Source organism: Malus sylvestris, chromosome 2 (assembly GCF_916048215.2).
Source record: "Malus sylvestris chromosome 2, drMalSylv7.2, whole genome shotgun sequence".
In the NCBI taxonomy this organism is placed as follows: Eukaryota; Viridiplantae; Streptophyta; class Magnoliopsida; order Rosales; family Rosaceae; genus Malus; species Malus sylvestris.
This window is the reverse complement of record NC_062261.1, coordinates 36,496,021-36,516,977: the sequence shown is the minus strand read 5'-3', so window position 1 is coordinate 36,516,977 and position 20,957 is coordinate 36,496,021. Positions and strand designations below refer to the sequence as shown.

General features: G+C 34.3%; 1 protein-coding gene and 1 long non-coding RNA gene across 2 annotated transcripts; one reads left to right on the top strand and one right to left on the bottom strand.

The window, feature by feature from the left end:
- Positions 1–1,369: 1,369 nt before the first annotated feature.
- On the bottom strand, positions 1,370–3,886 carry LOC126613671 (uncharacterized). Its single transcript, XR_007620162.1, has 3 exons — positions 3,586–3,886; positions 3,247–3,407; positions 1,370–2,756 (listed from the first exon to the last, which is right to left on the bottom strand). It is a non-coding gene; the product is annotated as an uncharacterized LOC126613671 (long non-coding RNA).
- A 7,729-nt stretch (positions 3,887–11,615) lies between these two features.
- On the top strand, positions 11,616–17,584 carry LOC126613669 (cycloartenol-C-24-methyltransferase-like). Its single transcript, XM_050281252.1, has 14 exons — positions 11,616–11,854; positions 11,999–12,121; positions 13,874–13,940; positions 14,598–14,671; positions 14,764–14,848; positions 14,963–15,018; positions 15,361–15,415; positions 15,935–15,982; positions 16,123–16,206; positions 16,312–16,428; positions 16,534–16,617; positions 16,703–16,828; positions 16,976–17,073; positions 17,326–17,584. Exons 2-14 carry the CDS (start codon positions 12,039–12,041, stop codon positions 17,390–17,392), a joined length of 1,044 nt encoding a protein of 347 aa, XP_050137209.1. The 5' UTR covers positions 11,616–11,854; positions 11,999–12,038; the 3' UTR covers positions 17,393–17,584.
- Positions 17,585–20,957: the final 3,373 nt, after the last annotated feature.

Below are 20,957 nucleotides of genomic sequence, written 5' to 3'. Positions count from 1 at the left end.
GAGCAAAAGAAGGTTCAAGATGAGCAAAACAGAGACAACCAAGCACATGAAGATGAGAATAAGTTGGAGGATGACCAAAAAGAACAACTTCAACCCATAAGGTGTGAGATAAAAAAAGGTATTGCGAAGATTAAAATTGGAAGAATCAAATGAAAGAGAGATGCTACAGGTATAAGTAATGTGCATACTATCACCATTACTCAAATAGACGTTAGAAGGACCCGCATAAGGTCTCGCAGTTGGAACACCAAAGCTGGTCCAACAATAGAAGGAGATGAGTTGGGCCGTGAGCGGCGATGTGCAGGTTGCTGGAGCAGAGAGGTGTGATAGATTGGGCCTGCACTGTCCTGCCATGTTGCCATAGTCTTGGCAAATGGGAATTGGGCTGGGTCTTGTGCGCTGAAGAGATGCAATTAGGGAGGAAAACAAAAACCTGAAGGAAGTAATGGACAAAACATTAAACTAATAGCCTAATTGGAAGACACAGGACGGAAGGTAGGATTGTTATTTATTTATTATGTTTTGCTTGTGTGAGTGATGCAGAGAAGACAAAAGGCTAGGACAGGTGGGTAAACAAAAGAGACCAAAGGGTGGACGACAGGAAACCGAAAAATGGTGGAGACTAGTAACTGGTTTGTGATTGTTTTTTTCTTTGTGTTGACTGTATTGGACGGCAAGAGAGAGAGAAAACCCTAGAGACCAAAGAGAAAATTTGTGACCAATAATATTATATAGAAAATGACTATTTGTATTAATCTCAATTACAATTGAAATTTATAATACTGTTACACTCATAGAAAGGATTCCGGATTAATTAATAATATCTACAATTAATTAATTAATTCTAGTCGCATGTAGTTATAATATCCTAGTGGATATGATGTTAGGTTTCTACCCATTCATATTGGGTTTGAAACCTCATTTCCTAAATTGTTGTAATAGTTTTAAACTCCTCCCCTTCCAAGAAATTCAGAACAAATTCAATTCCTCAATGCAATGGGCAGTGGCCTTATCTGTTGGTAAGTAGCAACTGTAGCCTCTCCAAAAGCTGCAGGCAACAAATGTTTAGGAAAATATGATGCTTCTGCTTGCTAGTTTCTACTTGCTGCATACATGGTCTCAAATGTTAATGAAAAATCCGTGTTTCGGGTCAACCTGCTTAACACGAAATTGGTTTTAACGTGTCTATGTAAATCTTGTAACTTGTAAAACACGAAATGAGCTATTTCTATGATTGCAGGTGAAACAACAATTTTAAACCTTTTATTTAACATAAACATTATATTTATGTGTAATTGTATTTATGAACATTAAACGGATAAATCGTGTTATTATCTTGTAACACGTTTGATAATCACGTCGTGTTTAGGTTCGTAAACAATGACTTAATGATCGGGTCATGAACACAACTGGATTATTTGTATGACTTATTTTATAGTCTATCATCACTGCTATAACTTTTTTTTTTGTAAGTTTGTTTTTAATTATATTTGTTTTCAGTTTCTAGTGTGGTGGTGACCATTGCAATTGTAGCCATCGTATATGCCATCATTGATTGCTTGAAAAAGACAGGAAGCGCTATTCGGCATATGCCCGGATAGCAAACAGTGACAGTAGTATCGACAAGTCTTTGAATCCAAATCATTCATCCGACAATGTAGCAATCGACTTAACACCCGAATTGCAGCAAGTTCGCTCACTAGTTGAGTTTCCGACGGTAAAGGGGTTTCTTAGCAACATGGCAAGGCAGAAGCCAGTAGCCTTCTCATCCAAGCAACTTGCGGAACACACAGATAACTACTCCACCATATTGGGTTCAGGTGGTTTTGGAGTAGTCTTCAAAGGGATTCTCCCACATGGAGTGCACGTTGCTGTCAAGGTGCTTACAAACACTGGGGATAAGATAGACGAAGATCAATTCATGGCGGAAGTTGGCACCTTGGGAAGAACTTACCACATGAATTTGGTAAAACCATACGGCTTCTGATTTGACCACGAAATGCGAGCACTTGTCTATGAGTACATGGAGAATGGATCACTTGACGAGTTCTTGTTTAGTGAGCATAGAGAAATAGGTTTGGAGATGCTGCACAATATCGCAGTCCAAACAGAAAAAGGGTTGGCTTATTTGCATGAGGAGTGTGAACAAAGAATCATTCATTATGATATTGAGCCGGGGAATGTACTTCTCAATAAGAATTTGAATCCAAAGGTCGCAGATTTTGGACTTGCCAAGCTTTGCAACAGAGGAAGCAGTCAAATGTTGTTAACCAAGGGAAGAGGGACACCCGGATATGCAGCACCAGAGACGTGGAAGCCTTATCCGGTTACTCACAAGTGCGATGTTTACAGTTTTGGCATGCTTCTCTATTAGGTTGGTGGAAGGAGGAGAAATTTTGATGAGGATGTAAATGAGTCACGCGAATGGCTTCCGAGGTGCATCTGGAACATGTTTGACAACAATGAATTAGAAGAGGTGCTGTCGTTTTGTGGGATTGAAGAACAAGACAGAAAAAGCAGAGAAATGATAATGGTAGCTCTGCTGTGCATTCAGCATGCACCGGAAGCAAGACCTCTCATGAGCAATGTAGTGCAGATGTTGGAGGGACATAATGAAATTGCTTCACCGCCTTTTCCTTTCCAGCATTTGCAGTCGCCGCAAGGAAATTTAACACAACATAGTGGAACAGATGAAGACTTGAGTTCTTCTGCATCAGCCACGAAGACTTCTGCACAATCCGAGCACCCTTATAATACTGCTGTACAGAACAAATGTGAAATTGAGCTAGCTACTTTTTAACAGGTAAAGAGATTGATGGTTGCGTGTGTAAGTCAAAAGAACAAATATATTGTTGGTTTTGACACTTCCATGAAATGATGTCATTTACTGTTGTAGAATGTAATGCATTTATTGTATAACATGTATGCTCATTGTTCTGGTCTTTGTAGAACAAAAGGTTGCGATAAAAGTTAAAGAAACTTCACGGCGGTATTTCAATTCATATTTCCTTATTAGCACTCGAGAAATATTATAACTGAAGACCACGTAGAAGATTAGTGAAAAAAACAACGTTGTATATATATATATATATATATATGCACCAGCATCATGAACCTTGACAAATCATAATCACTATTTTTGTACAACTAGTTAAGATTTAATATCGATGTAACTATATTACTATTAGAGCAAGTTGAATGCAGCATTAGATCCACCTATTTCGTTTGGATAGGATGAGTGGCTACCTGACATGATTGGAACAAATAGGCTCCAGTTCCGCAGCAGGTGGATCTTCTTCAACTTCTTCCAAGGACGCATAACCAAGATGTGTGTGCAGCCCCTCGCAGAAATGTCTGATAATCCTACTCCCAATAGGATTTATATATCCGCTGAGCTGCAGTCATCTCTGCAGGAAAAATAAAAGAGTACTTAAATATAAACTAGTAGGCGGATCAAGATTAATTATTAAGACAAGACAATTATTTAAATGGAATTGTCGTAAAATTCCAGTAACAATTATACCCATAAAACATACATACATGGACACATGAGGAAAAGGAAGGGAATTCAAAAGACAATTTTACTTTATTTTGTGATTGTTTTCCCGTTACTAAATGAAGCAACGACAGCAGTGCGGAAACAACAAGATCAATGACTTCCGAGGTGGATCTGGAACATGTTTGACACCAATGAATTAGGAGAGGCACTATGACCTGATGCAAGACCTCTTATGAGCAATGCAGTGCAGATGTTGGAGGGAAATAAGGAAATTGCTCCATCGCCTTTTCCTTTCGATCATTTTCAGTCGCCACAACAAAATTTAACACAGCATAGTAGAATGAAACAACAGATGAAGACTATAGTTCTTATATCAAGCACAAAGCCTTCTGAAGAATCTGAACGCCAATATAATAATGTTGTGCACAACAAACACGAAATTTAGATTAATCTAAACTGCAAGGTATGTCTCTGTAACTCGAATAGGGAAAGATATTTTCTTTTTTATACTAGCCATATTCTACTTTAAATTTATGAAGTTTTAGCGAAACACTCCCGGTACAGTTCATTTTTAACGAAAAACTACATTTTTACCCGGAACCGGATCCACTTCGGGTCGCCAAAAACTGAGCCTCCTAAGCAAAAAATCTGGGCCATTAAAATTTGATCCAAATGCTGCAAACATGGAGCCCTTCTAAAAGTTATAATAATTGTAGCCGTTGGATCATATTTCAACGGTCCGGATTTATTGATTAGTGGGCTCAATTTTTTGGGATCCGAATGGGATCTGTTTTCTTTTTACCCTTCCCTGATACTATTCACTACACATTTATTTGTCATTTTTCATTAAAACTAAAGTTTTTTTTTGAACTTTTCGTTAGTTTTTCTTAATCTAAACTGCAGTAAGTGAGTTTCAAAATAACGTGCATGGGGGGGGTGGGACACATCTACTCTAGTCCATGTGGCTACGCCAACATCTGCAAATAGGAAATGGTTGCATATGGGAAAGGACTGTAGAATGTGTATACTACAAAAAGAAAGAATACGATTCCTTTTGTCATGCACACATTACACGATTTTTCGCATAATTGATGACGTAAAGAATAAACCATAACAAAAGCTAAACTCTTTTGGATCGATGTAAAATTTGTTTGAACCATTAATAAAAATAAGGACTGGTATGGGGCCTAAGTCAAATTTTATTTACCCAAAATCGTACGATTCCGGCCCATCCACTTCGAAGCCCAATCTAGAATCTTATTCAAGGGCTCGGACAACCCTTACATTACTCCAACCCATCCGAGGGCTTGGACTGGGTTCTTTCCGAAGCATGTTTGCCATACAAACGATCAAGTTTGGGAATATCTCGCTTCCTTAAATGCCAAATGAACACGTCATTCAACAGGATGATGTCACTGCGATAATCCTGCGAAACGCAATAAGACACAGCTAAAGGCCACCAACTAGAAATTACAGTCACTATTAGCGCTAAATGATCGAACTACCCCTGCTCCACCTCAGCGATAAGATTGATGTTGCTCCTTCTCCACTACCTATAAATAGTTCCAAAGACCTTCAAGCTCAGAAGCTTTGTTAAATTCAATCTCCACGTCTATACAAAACCTTGAGTGATTTTTCAATCTACCCAATTGCATTTCAGCACAAACCCAATTTCACTTCAGCAAAATCTCTAGCTTTTCAGCTATAATCTCAAAGCCTTACTTAGAAGCAAACACTGTCTAGGATTCTTGAAATTTAAAACTTTCACAGCTTTGCCACCTTGTGGTATGGTTTGATTGACATGCAATTCCAACCACCTTGATTTTCTCTCTTTGTGCTAAGTCCAGCCCGATACAAGTGATCTCGGTGGACTCCTCTACCATTATCTCGCCCTTCATGGCTAGAATCTTGCTAGAGTTTTACTACTTTCTTTACTTTTTCAGTCCATTTACATTTTAAGTTATGTAGCTTGACCCATCGGCCTAGATTTTACTTTTATAAAACGCTTGTAATCTTGACTCCAAGAAATGATTACATTCAGTTTCTCGTTTTAGTTTCTATTTCTCTTTCATTTACATTTTAGGCAAAATCCACACAAAGCTACGTTGAATTTTAAGTTCTCATTCACTTGAGGTACATAAAAGAACTTAACCGAACTAACGTTCTACTCGGTACACAATTATTTGGATAAAAAGTTAGATATACGCGCAACTTTTACACACACTCAAGCACATACACAGTATGTTGGGAGCCTCCAACAGTGGCACACCTATCATCTCTTTCTCTTAAGCCATCTCGTGGCACCGAGATCGAAAACAACACTTAGAGTAAATATGTGTTGAACGTGTCCAAACTCTGCCCGAGTTTTGACACCAACAAAATTTACCCTCAGCTTCTGCTATAAAGATTTGCTTATGTATCTAAACCGTAGGGAATTAACCAGTGATTCTCTAGTTTGTACTGTACCAAGTAGTCCGATGACTATATCTATCCCAATGAGATTGGTGAAAAGTGCAGAGTTAGTATCTGTTGAACTCGAAGGAACGTGAAAGACGTCACTGAAAATCTAAATAGTATAGCACTCACAAGAACATTTGCTAATTGGATATGAATCACTTAATAGTACTTCATCCCATAGAGTTTATAAGAAAAAACAGAAATGGTAGACTTATTGTTGGGACACTTTGGATGCTGTCTCTAGCTATCAATATTCTTTGATTGAAACCTTATTAGTTTTTAGTTTTTGATTGAGGTCCTGACATTAATGTAATAATGTAAGTTACTATATATTTTTAAATTAAAAATTAAAAATTGAAATTTGTAATTGTTTATATTAATGAGATTTTAAATAAAACCCATAATTTATGGGATTAAAAATAATAAAATATAAATTATACTCTCTATTATATTTTGTGTGTGTGTATACATATATGTATGGGTACATTAACCAAAATTAACAAAACAAGTTATTGTACCAAAACATGGATACATTCTCAAATCAACGAAAAAGAATGTACCCATATAAGTTTAAACATGGATTAAAATTTTGAATGGATTTTATATTAAAAAAAGGGTACATTTTATATATAACAAATTGATATATTTGAGAATGGGTACATTTAAGATTAAAAAAATTGAAAAAATATATGAATGGGTACATTTAAGATTAAAAAATTGAGAATCTTTTTATATATGTAAAAAAACTAATAGGTACAAACTTAATTTAATTTAATTTTTTATTATTTTGGAAATGTTTGAATTGAAAATTAATTAGAAGTTTAATAGAGGTGTGAGTATTAAATCCAAAATTAATTACTAATTTTTATATTAAAAAATTATATAATAAACATGTAAATTCATTATCACATTAATACTAGAGACTTGAATCAAAATTTGAGAACTAATAAGGTTAAGGTCAATGAAGAGTAAGAACTAGGGACCAGATACTAATTTTTACCTTATTGTTTCAGTAGAAGAATAATGGAATTATTACTACAGAAACCAAAAAGAGAAATTTATGAGCTATGAAAGTACAGAGTTGTGGACACCAACATGGAAGGAAGGGTTAAGGGCTTGCCTCCACAGCACTGAAGAATCTCTTAAGCTTCTTTGTGTTCCTTCCCCTTCCAATTTTCTCAGGAAAAAATGATCAAAAAAGGAAAATACTTGGGTCGATTTACGAAAACTGTTTAGCACAAGTTTTTCGGTGAGGAGGAGGATTCTCTACCCTCCTAATCTCTCTACCCTTTTATCCCCTCCTATTTGAACGGTCACAGTTAAGCCACATTAACATCTTATATTAATTTTTTTTATAGAGATAATAAGACAAAAAACAATGTGTGAGAGGAGGGGATGGAAGGAGATGGGAATAAGAGGGTAGAGAATCCTCCTCCTTAATAGAAACCCCTTAATTCACTATTGTAGCCTGAAATCAGTTGTAAACTTGTAAGTGAGCCCATTTTAGGGCATAAAAACCTTAGATAGCTTCATTAGATAATCAAAGCTTATTTATCTTGGCAACCGATAATTTTGGTGTCAAACTCGTGATTTATGAGGGTTAAAACTAAAATCTCTTACTTACGTGAGGGGAGACAAATATTATTAGACTATAGCATCAACTCATTTTGATGTAAGTTGGGGTTTCTCTTGGTAGTACTATATGGCATGCTAAAATAGACTCATCAAGTTTCACCCAAATCTGGCTTCATGAAAAAAATACCAAATAAATAAGAGTGGTGTTAATTCCACCCCATTATCTTACATCTTTGCCCACTTTAAAATATAAATGTCATTGACAAATATCTCAACTTATACAATACCTTTAAGGACTTAAAATAACTACTAACATTTTGCCACGTCAACATTAGTTGAAATAGCATAAAACAAAAAGAAAATTAAAAAACCACACCACTGTATAAACCCAACCAATCCACACCTGCACGCCTCCCTCACGGCGGCGTCAATGCCAGCTCCTCCCTCTTCAAATCTTCTCTTTACCCTTTCTCTCATGATGATGTGCAACCTTAATCTAAATCATGTGAGTGGCGAGAGTTCCATCTTTGAAGGTCAATCTGCTTCTTTTCGCTCTCTTGAACAAATCCGACATATTTCCCCTATAAGCTTGTAAATTTTGATCTGAACTCTTTTTCGGTTCCTCCTTCTCTCTCAAATTCCTTCTGAACAGAACCCCCAGTCCAACAAAAAGAGTAAGGGAGCGAGCGAGCGAAAAAAAAAAAAAATATTGAGTCTGCGTTTTTTTTTTTTTTTGGGTCAAACTAAATTACTAATTAAAAAAGACAAATACATGAAGAGGGCAATCCAAAGGCAACCCACTACGTCCAAAGTCCGATATTCAATCTTTAATTGGCAGTGTCACTTGGTTTTTCATGACATATAATCATATATGTATACATATACACAAAATAAAATTTAAAGAAATTTAAAAGGTTATAATTGGAATAATATTGGGTGGGAAGAGAGTGATATTATTTATTTATTTTTTTTTAATTGTGATGGGAATATAATGTGAATAGGGAGATAAGATAATGGGATGGACATAGTATCATTCATAAATAATGGCATATGTTTGGAATTGTTTTTAAAATGACGGTAAGCGTTTTTAGAAAAAATGTTCTAGTAAGAAGCACTTCAAGTGTTTTTCAGAATCATCTTGCAGTTTTACTAAAAATTGATTCTAAAAATATTTATAAAAAAAAAACACTCACAGCAATTTGAAAAGCAGTTATAAACAAGCCTTAAAGATTCATTGTTAACTTTCAAGGAAAAGTAGTTGAGTAGTTGGAGTGAAAGCACTTAAAGGTTCATTGTTAATTTTCAGAAGGAAAAGGTATAATTACAATTTGTTGATTAATTAAATGTAGTTGTGTTGGTTGGGAAAGCACTCATAATTACAATTAATAATAGTCTAGCAGAAATTTTCTTTAATTGTATGTTAGAAGTCTCAAGTTCTTCTCACATGGATGACAATAACATATTATAATTGTGTTCGATATCTATTTAGTGGTTGACTCATTGTGTGGTCTAATCTAATTACATTTTAAGTAGAGTAAGATATCCTAATATTTTTGTATTAGAAAAAAAAATCAAATGAAAAACCAAGTGTTTATTGACATTGTTTAGGAAAATAGTAAAAGGATGATCTAGGGTTTTAGAATATGAAAGTTACACATTCTAATCAATAGCTGAAGTAATGTTTACATGATAAAGAAAGCGTTTAGTTTTGAAATATGCATATTTTTTGCGGTGGAAAGTGGAAACACATGGAAAAAGGAGAATTGACGGTACCAGGATAATTTTATTGATAACAAAAAAATAAGTTACACCTAATTAAAAGAACATAAACATAACCCTTATAATACAAAAAGAAAAAGATAAAAAAAAATACATTAAAAAAGAGACATAAACCTTATCATTCTAAAAACAAAAACAATAAAAATACAAAGACAAACATATAGTGATTGCACGAATATATACAAAATAGAAAAAGAAAATCAAACAGAGTACATTGCAAATTTATCTTAATCAATTAAGGTGAGATGTTTTTAATTCTTCCTCCCTTTAAACATAATTTATATGAAAAAGATAAGCTTCGCTTAAAAATAAAGAAAGCTATCAGAAAGATAAGCAGACGATTCCTATTAAAAAAGAAGAAGAAAAGGATCGGATCCAAGTGGAAAAGTATATATGTTCTGATTCTGTGAAGATTAAAAAAGGGAATATAATATACGGTACACCCTTGGAATCTTGGATTTTCCAAATCTACATATAATAAATGTGTATGTACATGTAACATGCACACATAGTGATAATCCATGAGCTCTCACGTGTTTTGTTATGCAGGAAGACAATCTTGCATGTCATGGTCATGAGTATAACCCATACGGGATGTTTCGTATTAATAATATAATATAATAACACATAGAGTGAAATTAACACAAATTTTTATATTTTTAACATAAAACGTTACTGTAACGTTATACTATACCATACAAGTCATTTTTAACTTTGAATAAGTGAAAGTAAGTATGACCAGTGGCAGAACCACATCTGAATAAGCCAAGCCCATCCTGAAATTTCATCAATCTAGGGTTTGAAACTTGTTGTGCCAACAACCTTCTCTATGAATTGGACTTGGCTGCTGCAAATTCAGTAGCAACTACTATTTATATTCAATCCCGGCTGGACACGTATCAAAGTTTTGATTTTTTTAATCGAAACTCGAACACGTGTCCATTCAGAATTGGGTGTAAGCAGAAGCGAAGTGTTCTCCCTTCTCTATTTTTAAAACCCATCCTTATAACTATGATTCTGTTTTATCATATAAAAACCAATTTGTTTTAGACAGTTCATATTAAATATGGTCTATATAATTTAGGAGAGGGTCCAATTATGTTGAAAAGAAAATCTTATAGTAGAAGTTTTGAGTCATGACCTTAAATTTTTGTGTTGAATCTAATGTGTTAATTATTTTTTTTATCAAAACTCGTAAACAAATTATATTCTTATGATATAATCATCTCAATACTAAATTTTCCATACAAATTTTAAAGTTCCATCACTCTTACTTGATTAAAATTTTCTATGCCAATAAAAAAACCTTTAATTTTTCTCTAATGATTATATTGCTATATTTTGTCTAGTTTATTTCCCATTCTGAAGAGTCCGGATCCTTTTGGTGAGGATCCCGGAAATCCGCGTATTTTATCAATTCATCGTACATCGTGCGGTCGAAAATCATTTTAAAGTTTATTATTTAAAATTGAATACAAACAGTACCGAAAAAAATTGATTGTACGATATACGATAAACAGACACGATTCACGGATCCTTAGATCCTCACCAAAGGGATCCGGAGATGATCATGTTGGCATTCTGAAATCGATTTGTGACTCCGAGTCTGAGTGGTTGGTAGCGAACCAGGATCCTCGCCGGATCTTTCCCTAGGGATCCTAGGGATCCCGCAATCTTGTCCGTTCATTTTATATCGTGCGGTCAGTTTTCGTTAGGTACTATTCATATTTGAATTTTAAAATTTTAATTTTAAATAATTTCTGACTGCACGATATACGATGAACGGACAAGATTGTGGGATCCCTAGGATCCCTAGGGAATGGATCCGGCGAGGACCCTGGTTCGTTGGTAGCTATGTCCATATTATATTATCTACATAGAATGCAACTCAGCTTAACTTGTCCATACTCCATACCGCATTTAAATATGAAAATAATAAAACGGAAGATAGACATAAGACATAGAATTCCGAATCTTAACTGAAGAAAAAAGAATTCCTAATTATTGAAAAAAAAAAGTTTTCTATAAGCATCAAGATTGGGTTTCAATCACATTCAAGGTAGAAGGAGATTCGTAGGTCTTCAATCAATTTTATAAATCATCTATTAGTATTTTTTTTTTTTACTTGTAATATTAAGTTTGATTTTCATAAAAAATGAACTTAAGTCACATCATTATCAATCCATTATTTATAACATGCACACATCGTCTATTAAAAACAAAAAAACTCAAACATCCTTCTCAATTAGTGGTGTCCTTACGAATTTTGAGTCTTTCTTTTTCCGTTACAAAAGTGATTATTTTTGTTATGTTACAGCGAAAATTTAGAGTCGCTCTCCTATAGTTTGGCCTTCTCTCTCTCTCTCTCTCTCACTGTCATCCGACTCCCAATCAGCTTTTGTTTGATGCCGTCTGTATATATTTAAACAAATTGGTGTCCTCCAGCGAATCTCTCTCTCTCATCTCACATCTCCTCTTCAGCCTCCCTCGAAAAGTCTCTCCTTTTTTTTTTTTTTTCTGCTTCTCTCGAATTCTCCTTTCGATGTAAAGACATTGATTCTCATCATCCCACGTTACAATTCAAGCAATGTTTTCACTTTTTATTGTTGCTTCTGAAAAATTAAGAAAATGTAGGGATTGTAATGCTTACTTGTAAATTTCAAGTAATGGGTTTGTGTTACTATGCAGATCTCCGCAACTTTGCGTTAGGGAAGTTCAAGAGGAGGAGATGTCGAAAGCTGGAGCATTGGATCTCGCATCGGGTCTCGGTGGAAAAATCGACAAAACCGACGTTCTCTCTGCTGTTGAAAAGTACTTCCAACTCTCTCTCTCTCTCTCTCTTAAAATATGATCCAGTGTGAAGTTTGATTGTTTTTCTCTCTAGAAACTTAGATTTCATATTGCACCTACCAACTCTAATCATTCCTTGACGTTGATGGTTTTGTTCATTTATTTTGTTTCAGAAGTAAATGCCTAAAGTTTTGATCTTTATATTTCAAAAATAAATGCTTGATGTTTATATCTTTGTGTTTCTCTCTCTCTTGATTAAGCTTAATCTTTCCTACACTTACTAATCTGGAAGTGGGTTGAGCTCTAATCTTTGCTTACCATGATGTTTAGAAAAATCTTAATTTTTTATGGGATTAATGCTAATTTCTTTTTCTTTTGGCATACGATAGAAAAACTACACTAAATTTACTTAAAACTACGGGGAGAGGGATTCGAACTCGGGTGCAAGGGGTGGATTGATGCTAATCTTGATGTGGGCTAGTAAGTACAATCAAATCAAGGCTAATCTCAATTATCAGATGTCAAGTCATAGAGATTGGAACTCGGGTTCAGAGGGTGGATTAATACTAATTTCGACTTGGGCTAACTAATCACAATCAAATCAAGGCTAATCTCAATTATCAGTTGTCACAGAAAAATAAAAAGTAAACTAATGATCTGTAGATTTTGTGAAGAAGGCAGTGTTGAGTGGTACATATCTGGGAATGTCTGTAAAGTCACGTGAGTTATGGGGAAATCTGAGATGTCCATACAACATGTGTCCATACAACATGTGGTGGGAGACTGCTAGAGAAGTAACTTGCACGTTATGGATGTGGTAGGAAGTAGACTCCGTGCCTTAAAAGCATTTAATGGTCCCATTTCACATAGGTTCCAAAGCTTTCTTCTTTATTTTTTTTAATTGGTTACCCTAAAGCAATTAGGAAAAAAAAAAGGGTTCTGGGAAACTTGCAGTAACTTTGATCTGGCACTTGGTAAGTGGAGGAACTCGTGATGTGTTTGGTGAGGTTTGAATGTTGTTTGTGACGTCCTTTTCTGTCAGAACTAGCTAACCAAAGAGTAAAGCTTTCTATTTGAATATATGAGATGGATATTTGGTACTACATGTAAGGTTTGGAAGTTTTGTTTTGTAGTTACATTTTCCTTTTATCTATATATATTGCCTGGGAATTCATGAACTATGACAATTAAGAAATTGAAATTATGGAAGCAGTACTAATTCTGTTATAATTATATTAATGGTTGTTATCCTTTAAATGAATATAAAATGAAAAATATACAGTGCGTTTAGAATTTTCACTTATGAATTATGTATGTAATGGAGATGAAAAGTTCGGAATTCTTGGAAAGAACCACTTCAAGGAAATCTGTAGTATGGCTATGAAGTTCTCCTTCGGGAGCAGTTGTAGTATGGCTACGAAGCTCTCATCTTCAATTTTGCTAACTTGAATGTTGACTGAATTTGATGATATATGCCAGAATATTGATTAGAATTTAAATTTATAAAGCGTTTTACATATTTATCAAGTTGCATGGCTTGAATTCCCGATCCTTTGTCTGTGTGGTGACTCAACAAGAATTTGAAAGCTAGTTTGTTCAATTTTGTGAAATGATTACATGTAAGTTGTAGCCAAACATGTACTCTTCTCATACATGGCAATGCAAAGTTCCTAGAAATTGTTTTGGGATGTTGTGTGAAATAATGTAACTTGAGTTTTTGCAGATGTTATGGCATATGTGGTTGTAATCTCAGTTTATTGAGTAATGGTTCAGGTATGAGAAGTATCATGTTTGTTATGGAGGGGAAGAGGAAGCAAGGAAGTCCAACTACACTGACATGGTAAGATAGACTCTTGTATCAACCATTTGTCTTCTGAGGATTGTTGGTATACAAGCCTCTCTTGCTAATAAGCTGCATACTTTGTTCCCTCCTGGTTATACCTGATTTAATGTCTTCTTTTTTTTCTTCTGTTTTTTCAACTATATTTTCTTGTTTGGGATCATTGATCTCATAGGGATTGTGATTTTCTCTGTTGGTTCTACTATTCACCAGAATCACCACAGGGAAAAATGTTCTGTTTCCAGATGATATTATTCACCATGTATATTTTATATATTATATACATAGTTACATACACACACACACACACACACACACACACACATATATATATATATATATATATATATAAAATCTTCCACAAATGCTCCTCCCCACAACCTCAAAGGCTTCTTTGTTGTCTTATAATATCACCTAGTTCATGTGATAAGACTCAAGATAATGGCAAGTTATGTGGTTACTATTGCATTTTGCACGAGATATTAACTTTTATGATAATTAAGATACATTGTATTATGTCTATATGGGAAAGTTGGCCTTTGCAATGTCTTTTGAGTATAAAGATTTAATGGCTCATTGTTGTCAATTTAATCTGATGACATTTCGGTTCAAGCTTGGGATGTCCTACTTCACTAAATTGGTTCATTGGGATTTCAGGTTAATAAATACTATGATCTTGTTACAAGCTTTTATGAGTATGGTTGGGGAGAGTCTTTCCACTTTGCACCCAGGTTCCTCTTTTTTCTTCGTATCTTCACATGCAAGCAATGAAAACATTGTATCTTTTATAAGGGTTTCTGATGGATGTATTGCTCTCCTGCAGATGGAATGGGGAGTCTCTTCGAGAGAGTATCAAGCGACATGAACACTTCCTTGCTTTACAACTAGGACTCAAACCTGGGCAGAAAGTTAGTCTTCCAAATTAGACTTTATGGAATATATATTAGCAAGAGAAAGATTCTTTTATGATTTGGTTCAAAATTTCAAATTATTGACTTAGTTTTCTGTATTTTTTGTTTTAGGTTTTGGATGTAGGTTGTGGAATTGGTGGACCACTGAGAGAAATATCTCGCTTCAGGTGAGTGCCGTTTCTTTTATTCAGGATTTAGTTGATGGACAGCGTTTTCATGGCTGTAATATTTGAATACGAAGTGGCATATCCAGACTATCCTTTATACTGAAGATGAATTTTATAGGTTGTTTTAGTTCTTATGAATATTAAATTTACCGCTGGGTTGGACTGAAAAGACCTTATGGGAAGACCTCCTATTATGCGTATGGTTTATTCAATATGTAAGATGATACCATTGTGATCTGTACTTGCTATGCTGATGTCAAGTCTAAAGTTTAGAGTTTAGTGATTTAATTGTTCAAGAAGAATCTCTATGTTCACAAAGATTTTCTGTGGTGGTTTGTGCAGCTCAACATCAATTACTGGGTTGAACAACAACGAGTATCAGATCACAAGAGGAAAGGTAGATAAACCTATGTATACCGACGACAATATGTTTTGAATAATGAACATAATCAATGGCCAGTCTTGATGGTTTCTCAAGATAATCCTTTTGTCCAATTTAAAATTATGAAGCCTAAATGATTTATTTATTTATTTACTAGCATTTGTCTACACAATTTGTGTGTATGAACACATTTTTTTAGAAAATGAGAAGGATAGAGGGAGAGAGAGAATATGGTGGGGTTGGAGGTTTTTGTTTTTGGTTTTTTATTTTTTTTATTTTAATATTGGAGGTATTTTAACATCGCCTGTAGGTGAGGTTTCAATAAAAAATAGTAAAATTTGGACCTGTGAAATTACATTATTTCCCATCATTTTTTTTGTGTGTGATAGAAGACTAAGTAGTCTTTTCACCCTCTTTTGGTTGACAAAGAGGGTTTCATTAATTAATAGAGATTAATAGAGATATTAGAATGACCACTGGAATACTTCAGTTTCAAAGTGGCCTAATACTATCATGCTTTTGTTTGCTCTGTAGGAACTAAACCGTATTGTAGGAGTGGACAAGACCTGCAACTTTGTTAAGGTTGGTAGCATTGTATATGATGTTCTTGTTCAACGTAGAAAGTACCTTTTTTTTCCTTTCTTGCAGTAATACATAGGAGAATGTGGAGAGAACTGGTTTTTGTTATAGATCTAATTCTTTGCACTTTATAAATTGTGCAGGCTGACTTCATGAAACTACCTTTCCCAGAAAATTCATTTGATGCGGTATATGCCATTGAAGCGACCTGCCATGCACCGGATGCAGTAAGTCATTCTTGTGGCTGGAAACCTTTGGGCTCTTTAAGTTAGTTCATCATTATCTTCCACCTAGTTTTCTGTTGGCTTAACGTTTCCATCTGTCCTGGATAGTATGGGTGCTACAAGGAGATTTACAGAGTATTAAAACCCGGTCAATGTTTTGCTGCATATGAGTGGTGCATGACTGATGCATTTGATCCCAATAACCAAGAACATAAAAAAATCAAGGTAAGAGAAACCAAAAGCATATAATCAAGCTGTTGAAAGATACTTGATTTACTTTTGAATGATTTCTAGATTGTGAATATATATAAAAGAACTTCATTGCCACAGGCAGAAATTGAGATTGGTGATGGCCTTCCAGACATCAGATTGACAGGAAAGTGTCTTGAAGCTTTGAAACAAGCAGGTTTTGAGGTCAGTAGGAGGTTTTTACTTCTTTTTGAAATCTATGCAAGAGAAAAGAGATTGACTTAATATTTTCTTTTCATTGTGAGCATAGGTCATATGGGAGAAAGATCTTGCGGTGGACTCACCTCTTCCATGGTACCTGCCTTTGGACAAAAGTCGGATTTCACTTAGTAGCTTTCGTCTAACTGCTGCTGGGCGATTTGTTACCAGAAACTTGGTAAGAGCATGAATATGGTGGTCATTCAATGAATTGTTGAGCCACTTTCTTATCATGCGTTGTGGAATAGTGACTACTCCTGTGCTAAATACACTAAGCACAGGGATTATTGCCTGACTTATATATTTTAAATTTTATTTTTTGTAGGTCAAGGTTTTAGAATATATTGGACTTGCACCAGCAGGAAGCCAAAGAGTTCAAGATTTTCTGGAGAAAGCAGCTGTAGGGCTAGTCGAAGGCGGAAAGTAAGTGTTCTTTCTTTTCAGCGTGTTTCTCTCTTTTGAACCTTCATCCACCTCATTGGGCAAAAGTAAGTTTGCTCAAATATGTGTCATCTTGTTCTGTGATTCAAACACGAATTGACAGGCCGCCATGACTCCATAAAATAGAGTTGGACTAGAACGACGAATGCCTATTTAAGCTATAACTCTGATTTCGTTCTAGAAGCATGCATATATTAGCTACTGACATCGATTATCCTAATGAACGTATTTCAGGAAAGAGATTTTCACACCGATGTATTTCTTCCTGGCCCGAAAGCCGCTTACGGAGGAGAGTCAGTAGGTTGGTAGTGCAGACTAGTTCAACCTGCAGGGGATTTGCAAAAATATGTTGGATATTCTACCTTGCTTGAGTGTTGTCTAGGTTGCTTGTTTGTTGTTTTGTGTTTACACTTCCTGTGAGTTTATTTTGCATCTTTGTTTGGATACAGACAATGAAGAATTAATTATTTTAATAGTATTTTTTTTCTGGGCCTTGGTCACGTGCTATACCACGTGGGAGTTTGGACTTGTTCTCCAGCACCATGTGCAAATTTACATCAGATCTATAATCACTCATGGGACCCACAAAGAACATGCTGCCTTCATATTTTATTTTTTTTAATCGAATTTAATCTGATACAAGGCAAGACATTTTTTTCGGGTAATGTGAAGTTGACTAACAATTTAGAATAAATTTTATAAGTTACTGCTGATTATTAGATTATTATTCAAATATTGATTGTTATATTTATTTATTATTAATGACATTTTGCATAGTTTTCAAATTTAGTTTAAAAAATTTAAACTACTTAACATTACTTATTTTTTTTTGTCAATATCATTAAATTATTTCCCTTTCTCATCGCTTTTTCTGTCAAAATCATTAAATTATTTCCCTCTCACATTCTATGAGGAACATGATATTTTCTGTAAAACATTATATTCAATTCGAAAGAAGGCATAAAGTATCAAGTCTGTTTCAAACACTACAAATCAATGTGCAACGTAGCCATAACATGTTGCCTCGTTGAAACTAAACATTCACAAACAAATGAAAATAGGGAACTTTAACGAAAAGCTTTCGGTACTGTTTATTTTAACGAAAAATCACATTTTTATACTAAAAAGTTAATCATATTACTATTCACTTTACCCTTTATTTTGTCTTTATCGTTAAAACTCAAGGTTTTCAAACCATTTTCATTAGTTTTCCTATGAAAATATACCTTTGTCTGACAGAACTTGAAGGGTTCGTCGCACAAAAGGTGGTATTTATGCACCACTTTTTTTCTCTTGGCACGAATACTTTGTCCGACGACTATTATTTTACTCCTCGACCTATTTTCATCGGGCAAAGGTCTCTGGGAAAAGAAAAATAAAAAAAGGTTGACAACTTTTACCCGATCAAAGGTTTTATTTCGTCGGGTAAATTTGCTATGCCAGACGAAAATTTGTTTTGTCAGGTAAATGGTAATTTGTGGTAGCGTAGTTAGCTTTAGTTCATGTATTAAGTCTTCCATTTGCTATATAAAGGATTGTTTAAAATTAATCTAAGATGGGAAGAGCTAGGAAGATTCAAACTGAAATATGATTGTTGTAAGAGCTTCGAGCTTCAAAATCGAGTTTGACGCCAAGACTACAAGTAACAGAGCAACAACACGATGAAGTCAAGGCGCTTAAACTCATGTTGGAGCCACCAAATAATATAAGAGCATGTACCGTTTCATTTCTAATCTACTGATGCCTTCTAGTATAAACCCCACATCTTGGGCTACATATGGTTAAGTTGGGGACAATATCGGTGTTGGACCATTTAACCCATCTCTCTAAAACTCTACTAAACAAGCTTGTCTCTATAAAAGTTTATCAAAATATAATCTCTATTTTTAATTCATTTAAGTTGTTAGTTCTTATCACAAATTGTAGAATGCAAGCATGGATAGAGATACCAAAAAAAAATAAAAAAATAACAAAGTCTCTGGAACAAAAGATTGATAATTTTTTGAAACCCTAATAGCCAGATTTATTTGAATGCTATTACATATGCTATTACATCAAAGATATTGATGCTCACTCGACCCACGTCGATACATAAGTTATGATGAAGGATAACAAGGATTTTTTGCTCTAGCAATCGTGTAAAGTCATGGACTGCGTCTAATTAAGGTGTTTGATGTTGCAGAATTTTTTGGAGCAGTGACCCACGCAGCTTACCCTTTTTGATTTGTCTGCCATGAAAAAAATACAACAAATAAGAATAGAAAAAAAATGAAGAAATGGAAATTTTGAAATGGGATTTTAGATTTTAGGGCTTAAATAAGATTTATTTAGATTTTAATCTGAATGATTTTTGAAATCTAATTTAAGTCCTTATTTTTAAGAATTATCATATTTAAGTAAGGTTTTTTAACCAAAATGGTCATTGAGATTTGCATAACACATCATTTTGGTCCCTGAGATTGTCCACCATCAATCATTTTGGTCATTCCGTGCAAAATTATGTTAAATAAGGATCAAAATGACAAATGTACCGCCAATTTAATAAACAATGGGTCAAAAAGATTTGACAAAAATTAAGGGTATTTTGATCTTTTTATTCTTATTTAATGAAGATTTTTCACGAAAGTACCAAAATGATTGATGGTGGACAAACTCAAGAACCAATTCTATTGATTTCAAATCTCATGGACCATTTTGGCTAAAAAGCCAGTAAGTAATTATAGCACATTTACTATTTATAAACTTACCATCCGAAATTCTTTACTTATCCATAATTAATGTATTTTTTGTGCTCCAATCATATTAATAGATAAAAAATTTATTCAAAATTCAAATTAAAGTCAACAACAAAACAAAAGCAATTTATATTTACAAAACTCTTAGGTACGGAAGCATCGTTACGTAAGTTTCGGAAGAAATAAATCGGTACATATGTTTCAGTATGAATGTATGAAAAATCGATGATAATATATGAATTTTTTTTATTATGGGAACTTAATAATTTTCAATTATAAATAACATTTTTATTGTTTATGGGAATCAATATATGACATACACACAAAAAACTCAATAATTATTACAACCTAGTTAACATTCGAAAACTACAATTAAATACCAAGGACTATAGTTAGTTTTTAATCTTAGACAAGGTTTATTAAAAAAGTAATCATTTTCAAGAATTAGAATAGAATTATCCGATTTTGAAAAGGAATCTAAATCTCGCACGTTATTTTCCTCCACACATGCACATATATCTTATTATTTATGAAATTTGAACTGAATACATTAAAGGATAATCAAGTGACATAAACAAACAGGAGCATCCACAAGGATAAAAACCGTGTGAAGGAAAAAATGGAGCATTGCTAAAGGTAGAAATCTTTAACGTGTAAAGGAGAAAAAGGAGTATGCATGAAAAGAGAGGGCACGTACCATTTTTATATTTGGAACATTGGCGAAGTGAGCAACCCAGTTTGCAGTACTGAATAACCTGATCCACGAGACTTTGAGGCTGAGTATTTCCACACTTTCTTTTACATCGTTCGTAACATTCTGCAGCCCAAGGGAAACTACAGGCGCCGTAGCATTCTTGGAGACATTTTTCGTTTGCGACGACATGCTCAGTGACTAGCAGAAAAACCATCATCATCATCACCACAGAGCTTGTACGGGCGACACCAGTATTCGACTTCATTTTTGAAAACTTAACCTAGTTACTCTGCAAAAAACAGCTTCTGAAATTCCAGGAGGCCAAGGATACCTTTTTATAGTCTCATTGTTCTTAAGTTGTTGTAATTCTTATACCATTCAAGCATACAAGGAAACAACATATAACTAGAAATGGACAAATTTAAATTTCGTTCATA

What these genes read in the sequence shown, in the direction of transcription:
- LOC126613669 (XM_050281252.1), top strand. Translation starts at nt 12,039, where the DNA reads ATGTCGAAAGCTGGAGCATTGGATCTCGCATCGGGTCTCGGTGGAAAA. An exon ending in AGTCCAACTACACTGACATG is followed by an intron (nt 13,941 to 14,597) that starts GTAAGATAGACT and finishes TTGGGATTTCAG; the next exon opens with GTTAATAAATACTATGATCT. An exon ending in GGGCTAGTCGAAGGCGGAAA is followed by an intron (nt 17,074 to 17,325) that starts GTAAGTGTTCTT and finishes AACGTATTTCAG; the next exon opens with GAAAGAGATTTTCACACCGA.